Genomic DNA, 12,566 nt, shown 5'->3' with positions numbered 1-12,566 from the left:
TCATTCTAATTTGCATCTGAACTTGTCATGATTAATTTCTTTCCTTTCACAAATACCATGTTTAAGAAGCCATTGTCCACCAAACTATCGTTCATTCATAAATTATTTTCCCATTTCCATTAAAGTGACACATAAAGTACCATCAGTGCAAACTTGTGGTCAATCCATGGCAACATAACTAATGTTAGCAACCCAAGATTGATATCAGTCTACATGCACAGCCCCATGCACATGGACATTCAATTCAGATGACAAGCAAGGACATTTAATGTTTTAGTATATGAAGCCTTAACATTGTAGACAGAATTTCTGTTAGCCTTTGTTTACTCACTGAAAATAGCTCTTAAATTCACATGGAAAATTAACTTAGTGGTTCCCAAACTGGAATCTGCACATCCAAGTTAGTTACTTATAGTAATAGAGCACTAGATGCAGTTTGGAAAAATACAGAAAAGTAAAGAGCATATCATTCATATTTCCAGCCATGATATAGCCATCTTCTGTTCTCTACATCACCAGGCATTGCTATCAGAATTTAAAAACTAATATGATGTAAAAACCATGGTAGAATATGTGCTCAATAAGGGCGGAAATTTTTGTCTTTTTTTTAAGTACCAAACCCCAACATCTAGAATGAAGCCTCAGACTTTAAGCAGCTCAAAAAGTATATTTTGACTACATTAATTATATGTATATATTTAAATGGTTATCATAGTGTAAATATAACTTTTATCACTTTTTTCATTTAATGTAACAAACTTTTTAATGTTCCCACAAACATTATTTTTAATGAATGCATAGTTTTTCCACCAAATGGATGTGACAGATTTTGCTGAGACATTTCTGTAACTGGGTTTTTTTTTTTTTTTTTTTTTGAGTGCCGGTCAGGCACACCTTTTGTGGGTTTTTGGCCTTCAACCTTTTAAAGAATAAGCGGTGGGGCTACTGCAGGTGCACTGTATGCTTGTAAAAGTAAATACTGGACACAAGAAGTGTTGCAGAAACGTGATTTTATTTAGGTAGAGAAAAGAAAAGGAAAGGAGAAGAAGAGAAAAGCTTCCATGAAGAGTGTGGAAGGGCATTCCAGACGGGAAATCCCGGAGGGGAAAGGGAGCTTCCACCGTGTGGGAGGGGATTCCAGAGAGCTGGAAATCCAGTATGGGTGAAGGAGCAGGGGAATTTATCTTGGGAGAAATTCCCACCTTTCCAAGTTTTTTTAGCCAATGAAAGGAGTTTCTTAGAACTTCCACTGGAGTGATTGACTTTTAGTTTCTTCCTACGCCTGTGAAATTTAAACATAAACCATTAAAACTCCCGGTTTTAAAACTCCCGGATGGAGAGAGATGGGAGGGGGGCATGGTGCTGGGAAATTCTTGCCCTTAATACTACGCCCCCTCATGGACCCGGAAAGAGAACATATTTTCTCATTCCCCACTCTGAACAGGAAAATTCAACTTCTGTTGGAATAGGGGCGTTGATTTTCTTTAACTACTTTTTGCTGAAATGGGGAGTAGAAGGGCCCCTGCAGTTGAGTTTTTTTCAGAGGGGAGCCTTTTAGGGGTACAGGTTGATTTACAGGTTCACGATAGAGCTTACTCGCTAAGGACATCCAGGGTTCCAGCAGCAGGATTAATTGTGATCTTATGGTTTTATAAGAAATGAATATGACCAGGTGGTTAAAGATGAGAGGCCCAGAGTTATAAACGAGCCTAGGAGAGAACAGAGCCACATTCTTGAAGGTTTTCAAGCCCTGTTTTTGATTGATTCCTGAGTTTTATGCTTAAAACAACATTTAACTGGCTTACAAAGTACCAGCAGGTATTTTGTAAGAAATTTCTCTAGAAAGAAACAGGTTTCCCTCATCTCTGTTGTTAGCAGATTTAGGGCCCTTTTATTTTTAAAGCTATGTCAGCTAAAGAGTTAAGCTGGTTTGCAGAGAGAGCTGCTTTTTGCAGAGAGAATTAGCAATCTTTTTTTGTTAATTTACTTCTGAGATAGCTTATAGTAACTGAATAGAGGTAGTAATTTTTCTAATACCAGCACCAAGTTTTCAGAGCAGGAGAGAAATACTGAGAAGGCCATGCCAGCGCCTAGGAGAGGATTGGCTTCCTGGACCTTTATGGCATTACCTGGGGCTTTGTGAGGGTGATGGCTTGTGCTGGTACGTATTCCAGGCATTCTAAATCGTGCCATTGGGTTATCTGGTTAGACATCTCAGGCCCAGGGGACCTTGGTTTCTAGGGACAGTGTGCTTTCCAGTGATTCCCTTGGCACAAGTGGGCATGGATGAGGTGGTGGTTTATTCTTCTGGGGACAGTTTTTTACAACATGTCCCTTCAGACCATGCTGGTAACAAGTTCTGCCAGCCTGGCAGCTAACCTGAGACTTTCCCTCATTTGAGCCCCTGGGGTCTGCTTGCCCGAAGGTCCTAACTAAGGCAGCAGCCCTTTTCTGATTTCTCCTGATTCTTTTGGCTTCTTTATCTTGGTTTTTATTATAACCAAGGTTGCCTGGTTCAGCAATGATTTTAGACTCTGCTTTGGTCCTAAGGCCAGCTTCTGAAGCTTCCTCCTGATATCTGCTGCTGACTGAGTAATAAACTTGTCCTTTAGTATTAACTGACCCTTAATAGAGTCTGGTGACAGGGGAGTGTATTTTCTTAAAGCCTCTTGAAATTGCTTAAAGAAAGCTCTTGGGTTTTTTTCCCTTTTCTTTGGAGGTTAGGTTTTCTCACTTAACAGGGTTTTGACCACTTTGTTTGGCAGAGAAAGATGAGCCGCTTTTTCTTTAAAAGTTGTGTGTTAAATTGGTCTCAATTTTCCAGTATACATTTTAATGGGGACTTGAGCTTGGGAATAGAAGCACCCGTTTGAAATTGAACACAGGGATGCCTGCATCCCCAGTTAAAAAATTACAGCCGCTTTGACCTGAGGCGTCCCCCAGGTAAAATGGGTACTGAAATGAAAGGTTTTCTGTCAGTACCCCGAAATTTTGTGTGCCCAAGATGTGTGATTCATCTTATTAGATGACTCTCCATGAACTGGGTCCCAATTACGACCTACCAGCATTATGGACTTATGCCCATGGCCTCCCATGACCTTTAGTGACCACCATAGAGGCATGGAACGAAATAAGCTATTGGATTAGGTGGTAAGCATTCCAACGAACTCCCATTAGGCTAGTGAGAGTCAGGAGATGGGTAGCAATATTTCTAGCAAAGGTCCAACTTGCAGGCCAATTTATAAAACTGCCCTAGAAGGGTAAACTTTTAGGGAGAAGTTATTAGAGCACACAATTTAAAGAAGCAGGCTGGGCCGCTGCAGCTGTCCTGCCCATTTTGAGTGCCTTTGTGCCTCGCCTCCTGCTGGAGGAGAAAGTTTGCCGTGCCCCTGCTTGGGGACCTGTGGCCACCATGCTGCTGGGACTATATGCGTACCTGGGCCACTCCCCTTGCTACCATGTTGCCGGGACCATATGCGTGCCCCGGGCCACTCCCCCAGCCCTCCCCACACATCCCAGGGGCCCATGGCTGGCATGTGAGCACCCCAGGGGAAGTCCTTGTTCTGTTCCTGTTTTTGTTTGTTTTTTTTTTTTTTTTTTTTTTTAAATGAGCTGCGTTTTGCAGTTTTATGCTGCCCCCAGCTAGGGATTCCAATGTGCTGGCCAGTGAGCAAGCGAGTCAGCAAAAGCATTTTCCGCGGGGGGCTTCCCTAAATCTTGCTGCTTTGCTCAGAGCCTCTGTGCCCGGTGGGATGCACCTTGCCCCACAGCTTTTCTCCCTGCCTGCTGTGCTCCAGCTTACTGTAGCGCTGGGCTTTGGGCCACCCTAGTTCCCATTTCCGCCAGCAGCAGTGAAATGCCTGGGGGTGGGGGAGCGTGCTTGCTCTACCCTGCCTCTTCAGGAGCCTAACACCTGTCCATGCCTGTGCACACCTGGTTCTACCCCTGGTACAAACAGAGTATTTGCTTCTCCCACCTCCCACAGGTTTTTAGTTTCTTCCTGCGTCCACTAAATTTAAACATAAACCATTAAAACTCTAGCAGGGAGAGATATGGAAGTGGGGCATGGTGCTGGGAAATTGTTGCCCTTAAAACTACACCCCATTATGGACCTGGAAAGAGAACACATTCCCTCATTTCCTTGTAGTTGATGATTTCAGTAATAATAATAGAAACCTGGTAAATAATATGACATTGAACTGTTTTTTTTTTTCTATTCAGTATTATCTCCTGGAGATATAATCCTAGAGTTAACAAACCTGAATTAAATGGTAGAAATATGTAACAACTCTTGATACATATCACCAAATTGGTTTTGCATAAGTTTTATACCAATTGACAGCTCCATTTGCAATAAATAATTGTCTCTTTGATCATATGCTTAGCCTATACAATGGGGCACTGTACAAACATGTATATACATGAGTCATACATATAATAATTAACGATGCTCTATTTTGGTTTATAATTTGCAATTCTTTACTAGTGAAGGGGATTTTCGTTGTATTATTTGTTTTGATCTAGACATTTTACTGCTTTTATTTGCTAATATTTAGTAGAAATTACATGCCATTCTATTGTTATATTTGTTCCTAATATTTTTGTTTTGTTAGCTACTTATTAATGGTTTATTTTAATATATAAGAAATTTCCAGTTTTATATAATAAAAAAAGCAAAAACAAAGCATCCGTTAAGGGATGTGCTAGGTGCCATTAGTACTTACTGTTATTATCTCCAAGTTACAGATGAGGGAACAGAGGCCTAGGGAAATTAATAACATCCTCGAGGTTACACAAATCAAAGAATCAAATAAGCATTTAGATTATAGAGCAGAATTTGCAAATTGGTACATGTAAACATTGAAGCATTTTGTTTGGTACCTGGAGCGTTTGAAGCTTTTGAAGAGCCTGGTGCTGTGACCCATGCGTAAATCTCAGAACTTGGGAGGATCACTTGAGGCCCGGAATTCAATACTAGCCTTGGCAATGTAGTAAGATACCACCACATCTCCCATTGTGCTGATCCCAGCTTTATGAAAAAAATAAGAAAAATAAATATAGCTGGTCATGGTGATATGCATCTGAAGTCCAAGATATTTGGGAGGCTGAGGCAGAAGGAGCCCTTGGGTCAAGAAATTCTTGGCTGCAGTGAGCTATGATTGTAACACTGCACTACAGCAAAAACTACTAAAAATAGATATAAAATTCTTAGCAAAAACTAAGAGTTTTTATATCTACGTTTTATCTAATTTAATTTGTATAAATTTAAATATTATCATCTCTAGTTATTCTCAGATCATCAAATCTTTCTTACTCCAATAGTTTGATTAAATACTTGTTTTAAATTTCCTCATACTTTTTCTACCTTGTTTATTTTAGGAATGAAGTAACTGAGATACAGATTATTACTATTTGAACATCAACACTTAGAAACTTGGCTACTTTCACTCTTTGAATGTTTGTATCTGGCAACCATGGCTGTGGTTAATCACCATTTTCCACATTTTAGTATGCAGTTTTGTATTCTGTCTTTGGCACATCCAATAGTGCTGCAGTTACATTATATTACAAGCTTTACTTTGTAAAGTTGAAGATACCTTCTGACTCTCATCACAAAGGAAGATGTGAAGTGTACAAATTTAGTCATGGTGGAAGTTCTCTCTTAGGACATCTTTCCCTCAAATTCTATTTTTTTTGTCTTTGTTGACTTGATTTTTGTTAGTGATTCAGTAGAATAAGTTTTATGAATGACTGATACCAATGAACAATTGAAGTCATCTGTTTGTAAAAGGGAATTGTGGAAGATTCATGGCAGAGTACAAATTACTGAATGAAAATTATATGGCCCATTTATCAAAACTAATGTACAAATGAGTTTATATCATCACTGTAAAGAATGGCTAGAATCATTGACACAGTATAATGTCTTATACTTTTTATTTGTTTCCAAATCAATGTGCTAATTTCCAGTCCTCTATTACCCTCCCCAATTGGTTTCATTTTTTTTCTGGTTCTTTAGTGGATGTGAAATCAGAAGTTCCTGTGGGCCTGGAGCCCATTTCGCCTTTAGACCTAAGGACAGACCTCAGGATGATGATGCCTGTGGTGGACCCTGTTGTCCGTGAGAAGCAATTGCAGCAGGAATTACTTCTTATCCAGCAGCAGCAACAAATCCAGAAGCAGCTCCTGATAGCAGAGTTTCAGAAACAGCATGAGAACTTGACACGGCAGCACCAGGCTCAGCTTCAGGAACATATCAAGGTAGCAAATGCTTCTTTGTCTGTGACCTTACTCAGCAGTCTGCACCATGGTGGGCATAAGCATTGCCCTTGGGAACACTTTGTGGATAGATTTCACTGTGATTGAGACATGGATATATGGCTTGAAGGGAATTCTGATTTTACTAGTGAAAATTTGGGGTAAGTACCTGTTTTGCGTCTTAGAGGGGCCTTCTTTATCCTCAGCACATGGAATCGATAGTAGGGAATAGTAACTTTCCATCCTAATTTTATATTTTCTCCTACATGATTTTGTTCATTTGCCCCATTGCTCTCCACCATAAAGAAGCATGAGCCCAGAAGACCCATTTTATATCTCTGAAGAGTCTACATATACTATTTATGAGAAAGGATAAAGTAGTCTTTTATATGAAGAGAGCTGTTTTTGGAAAAAAAAAATATAGTATATAAGTAGATGTTCTGAGTATGTCCTCATCTTCCCTATAGGAAAATATCTCATAATGTATACATTCAAAATAATAGTATAATGTAAAGCTTAAGAGAGTTATAAATGAAGAAACTGGTACAAATATTTTTATAGGCTGTAGATAAGAATTTATTGAAAATATTTGGGAGTAGTTGACATTTTGAGACTAAAGTTGTTTAAATTATTATAGCACAAGTGTATCCATTTTCCAGAATTTTTTTATGAAAGCTCATTTTATAATCAAATAATTCTAGATGAGTCTATTTTTATTTTTTCTTTTGTATCCTCAGAGATAAATATTAGTTTTGCTTTATTTGTAAAATATCTTGCAACTTTTTGACAAAGACAGTTGAAACAAGGCTATTTTAGTCTGACTAAGTAGATATTTAATTTAAATTTATTATGAAAGTAAGATAAAAGCAGATTTACAATAAACATTTTATTTTTATATCCAACTCTTTCAAAGATGACAAATATTTGCTAATTTATGAATGAAATAAGTTCTGTTATATCATACTTTACTATTTTGTATTATAGGAACTTAATTTATTACTTGAATATTAAATATAAACACATCAATATAGAATTAATATACATAACTAATGTTAATAGTATATAATTTTATCACATTAATATGACAGTTTCTAACAAGGTAAAACTGTTGTCTTCATCTCTATGTTACTTGCTTTATAAGATGTTTTGTAACCTTGGAAGGCACTTGCTATCTTATATTCTTAAAAAGGCTCTTTGACATGTAATATAAAATATAATTTTTTCTTTACTCCTGAACTTTCCTAAAAGAACTCTTGCATATTATTTATCTATAAAATGCCTTAAAATAGGAATATTTTTCTTTGTTCCAAATTGAATCAGTAGCTCATGGCTACATTTTGAAGTATAGATAGCCTTTCTTTAGTATTTAGACTTATTTTTAAATGAATACTGAAGCATTATTTCAGTTTGACCTTTGAAACAATAATAGAAACAGTGATGTCTAGATCTGGTTGTTTCCTTCCAGCATGTTAGGATGGCAAAGAGGAATGAGTAAAATTTACGTTTTTCACCAAACTTTAAGATCTAAGGAACTGTGTAGTTCATTTTGCTGCTTTATGTGAGTCATGTTTCCCTAAATACAGGGCAATACTGATAAGTTACTGCTTTAGATACTTCTTTTCATTTCTGTTGATGTCTTTTATAGCTATAAAATCAATATAAATTGTTTAGAAGGAAATTTTTTGCTTAATCTTACTCAAAAGGTAATAGTAGCAAGTAGATAATTAATTGTTCATTTGTCACAAACAAAACAATAGTGTAGGTTTATTGACATCTGGAAAATGTTGTAAAAGTGGCTCCTGTGAGAAAAAAGGATTGAGATAGCTAAAAGAAAAATTTAGCTTTTTAAATGATTTTACAAAATAATTACGTTGTTTTCTTAGAAACTGAAGAAGTAATTAAAATGTCCTTTTCAGATTAGGAAGTTTATTGTTTAAAAAATTTTTTGTTTTGTTTTGTTGTATTTTTTATGGGTAAGTTGATGCTTTTCATTAAGATTTTATTTTTATGGGGAAGTTACAGTGCACAATGCTTTAGTTATATTGGCTTTTTGAATGTTTGGCTTCTGTAATAATCAATATTTGTTCAGTTAGATTCTGTTATTCCATTTTTCCACCTAGTAAACTGAGGTAGAGGCAATAATGTTACCTTTCCAAGGTTACACAGCCAGTAAGTGGGTGCTCCAAGATTTACAGTCTTGTCCTGTCTGCCTCCAAAGCTCTTAAGTTGCCATGCCTCTCTCGTGGGCCAGAACATGTAGAAATAGAGGGCTAAAGTTTTATTTCTTTCTATTGTTTTAAACCTAATTCATGCACTCTTTGATAATGAATAGTAGCTTGGTAATTAAGTTGTGTGCTTTTCTAGATTCCTATGAAAGATTAAAGTTCAAATATATTGGGGCGTTGAGTGAAGCACCAAATTTTTTTGACCAACTCAAGTATCTGTATAGAATTTAACAGTAAGGCAGAGTTTAAGCATTCCTCCTGCTACAATATTATTTTGATACAATGGAATAACACCCATTAAGGGACTGGTGTATTGAAGCCAAAACACCAAAGATTTTAATATGAAGACTAGCCAGAAATGCTTCTAACTATGTCTTCTGGGAGTAATAAGGCTGCTATGGTTGACATGCAGAGTTAGCTTCCTTATGCTCCAGAATAACTCTGATGCCATTCTATATAATAGCTTTTTATTTTTGTTCTATTACTTTTTTGTATAAAATCAAGAGTTTTAGGCACCTATCTAATGTAAAAAACAAAGTTTACTAACTTTATTAGTACTGAAAATTACCAACACATGTTAAGTATCCCTTATCTGAAATACCTAGGACCAGAAGTATATCATATTTTGGATTTTTTTCTGGATTTTGGAATATTTACATATCTGTACATAATGAGATATTTTGAGATGGGACTCAAGTCAAAATATAAAATTCCTTTATATTTTATATACATCTTATACACATAGGCTGAAGGTAATTTTATACAATAATAGTTTTGTGCTTTAGACAAAGGTACATTGAACTATCACAAAGGAAAACTGTCACAGTCTCAGCCACCCATGTGGACCGTCTGTGGTTGTTTGGCATCATTATCATTGCTGTTTCTGAATGTGAAAAACATGCTATTGGCATGTCTGGCCCACACACATGCCATTTTGTTACCTTTTGTGGGTGTGCTTATGTGGGAGAATTGGGGGTGTGTGAAAAAAATACATTGCAGCTAAAAGGGGGCTGGAAGGGTGTTTTTTCCCTTGGTGAATTTAACTAAACTTTGTGTTGTATGCCTGCGTTTTGACTGGAACTCATCACATGGGGTCAGGTATGGAATTTTCTACTTGTGGCATCGTGTCAGTGCTCAAACTATTTCAGATGTTGGAGCATTTAGGATTTCGGATTTTTAGATTAGGGATGCTCAACCTGTAGTAATAATAATAATTAAAATCAGTAGGGTTCAAACTTAAAATCTAAATTTTATGGCTTTTTGAATATGTGGCCAAAGAGAGAGTATTCTCTTTCTCATATATGAGGAACTATGGCTCCAAGTAGTTTAGCAACTTGTCCAGATTTCCTATTTACTAATGACAGAATCTAAGTAGAACTCAAGGTCTTTAATTACTCTTCAGTGAGCGCATTTACTATAGTTAATAGATATATATTTCTCAGTCTGAAAGGAAATGGACATCTCAAAATAGCTATTAAAAAAGAATGCTTCAGGCTGGGCAAGGTGGCTTATACCCGTAATCCTGGTACTTTGGGAGGCCAAATCAGAGGATCACTTGAGGCCAGGAATTTGAAACTAGCCGGGGGAACATAGCAAGACTTTGTCTCCACTAAAAATAATAATTAAAAAAAATTTTAGTTGGGAGTGGTGGTATATGCCTGTAGTCCTAGCCACTTAGAAGGCTAAGGTGGGAGGATTGCTTGAGCCCAGGAGGTTGAGGTTGTAGTGAGCTGTAATGGTGCCACTGCAATCCAGCCTGGGTGACAGAGTGAGACCCTGTCTCAAAAAAATAATAATAATAAAGAGTGCAAGAATGCATTATATTCACGTCATTCATTTTTTGAAAGTGAATTCAAGGGATTCAGAAAGCTAAAGAATAGTATATTTAAATGAAGTTTTGAGGAAGTTGTTTCTTCTTAACGAGTATCTCTAATCTAAAGGCTTTTATGTGCTGCATGAAAGAATAAAGCTTTTGATATTTTGAGAGAATATATATATATATATATATATACGTATATATATATATATATACGTATATATATATATATATATACGTATATATATATAACACATTCTATGTATTATAAAAATATACAACCCATTGTCTATTGAGAACTTGCTCTATAAAGTTTTGAGATTTTTGGCATTCGTTTACTTCAGGTATACTTTCCCCAAATTAACTTATATCTCACTATTCTGTATTTTCTTTGATTATTTTTACACCATTTCTCAGGCTAAGAATGAAGATTTCAGTTGTTTATTTATAGTGTGAGGGACTTTGTAAAATAGACTTCTGGGCAGTCCCTACCCTTCCTGTTTCATATATTTTATATGTTCAAAGAAAAGCCATTAAGAGAACTAAAGATTTAATTAAAGGAAACTAGAAGACCTGTATGAATTTAGTAGTAAGTTTTGATAGGAATGCAAAGATAATGGAGCTGCCTAAAACTTGTCTGTTGATGATGTTAAGGCCTTCACTGCATTAGTTACTTGTCCTTAGATTCCAATTATTTACAGGAAAAGTGGGGGCAAATATGAACTAAATAGAAACAAGTTCCAAAAGCTTATAACATTTCAGTTTTGGTCAATGATGACTATGAAACTTAAAGAAATTGCACACTCTCATGTCTTTCTCTTCTCGCAAGTTGCAACAGGAACTTCTAGCCATAAAACAGCAACAAGAACTCCTAGAGAAGGAGCAGAAACTGGAGCAGCAGAGGCAAGAACAGGAAGTAGAGAGGCATCGCAGAGAACAGCAGCTTCCTCCTCTCAGAGGCAAAGATAGAGGACGAGAAAGTAAGAGGCACCAGGGTAAACGATGGACTCTCTTTCCTCATCGTTAGCTGATCATTATTCAGAACAAAGCCTGATAAAGAGGGCAGTTAGACTCATCAAAATTGTCTGTGTTTAATTAAAAACATAGATTACAGACCCAACTGTAAAGTTTTGACATTCACATACCAGCTCACATCATTGAGTCTGCAGAGCATCTGAAGAAACAAACATAGCATTATGTGCCAAAGATGCTAATTTCTATTGTTTTCAACCTTAAAAATAATGTCATGCTAAAGCAGTCTAGTATATGCAATCCTGTTTAGTAATCAGCTTGTATCCACATCTCCTGACTATGCCTTTCTTACTCCTGGACAAGTAATAATTGCTCTCTAAAGCCTTGCCTCCATTTAGTTTTGGCATACTCAAACTTTGAGAAGATTTAAGGCATAACACTTGCAAAAGAACTGTCCACAAGAGGGAGACAGATCCAAATAATTCCCCTGTATAAGGTCAGTTCAAAATCAGGTCGTAGCAAGGTTTAAAATTTGATGACTTGAGCTGGAATTGTCAGCAATGTTTATTTGGTTAATACTCAAAGGTTTTTTTTTTTTTTTAACTAAGGTTTCAAACTAGCCACTCAGAAAATATTATTTTAATGTGTATAAAGGATTTAATATGAATCTAATCCCTTAGGATAACGTGATAATTCAAATGCAGTGTTTTGTTCCTCTGCAATATTTTTTAAACTTAAAAAAAATTGATTTTCGGAATTCCCTTTTTGTAAAAGTAATTAAAGAAATCATTGAAAGTCTTTCGAAAATTTGCAGTTTAAGCAGTAGTTATAAAGCACTACTGTACTGTTTTCTAAAGCATTTTTGGACTGTGGTTTCTTCTTTTTATAGGAAAACTTTATATGCTATGACCAGCGATATTACTTCTTAATCTTTGTTAAATATTCTAGAGTCATGAGAGGATAAAACTTACCATCAACATCTGTTTCTGTCTGTGTGTGTGTGTCTGTGTGTGTGTGTGTGTGTGTGTGTGTGCGTGCGCGTGTGCGTGTGCGCGCATGCGTCTATTTCAGGGGCAGTGGCAAGTACAGAAGTAAAGCAGAAGCTTCAAGAATTCCTATTGAGTAAATCGGCAACGAAAGACACTCCAACTAATGGAAAAAATCATTCCGTGAGCCGCCATCCCAAGCTCTGGTACACGTATGTTCAGTGTTTGGCTGTTTTCATTCCTGGGGTATAGAACACAGGTTCTGTAGTTAGCCAACCTGAGTGCAAATCCTTAGCCTGCCATTTCCTC

General features: G+C 36.6%; 1 protein-coding gene across 27 annotated transcripts in view; it reads left to right on the top strand.

Annotated features, from left to right (window-relative positions):
* The window catches only part of HDAC9 (histone deacetylase 9), an 898,499-nt gene that overhangs the window by 492,672 nt on the left and 393,261 nt on the right, over positions 1-12,566 (top strand). For 9 of the 27 annotated variants that reach the window (XM_032286690.1, XM_032286701.1, XM_032286684.1 and 6 more), the window contains 3 exons: positions 6,020-6,261; positions 11,138-11,279; positions 12,343-12,469. In XM_032286690.1, the coding sequence (XP_032142581.1) occupies positions 6,020-6,261; positions 11,138-11,279; positions 12,343-12,469 (511 nt within the window). Of the gene's footprint in view, positions 1-6,019; positions 6,262-11,128; positions 11,280-12,342; positions 12,470-12,566 lie in introns of all 27 variants that reach the window. The other 18 variants (XM_032286709.1, XM_032286699.1, XM_032286687.1 and 15 more) reach the window with 3 other exon arrangements.

This window comes from Sapajus apella, unplaced genomic scaffold (assembly GCF_009761245.1).
Source record: "Sapajus apella isolate SASKATOON/1434 unplaced genomic scaffold, GSC_monkey_1.0 scaffold19, whole genome shotgun sequence".
Classification (NCBI taxonomy): Eukaryota; Metazoa; Chordata; class Mammalia; order Primates; family Cebidae; genus Sapajus; species Sapajus apella.
The sequence above is the reverse complement of the archived record's forward strand: the minus strand, read 5'-3'. Positions and strand labels throughout refer to the sequence as shown.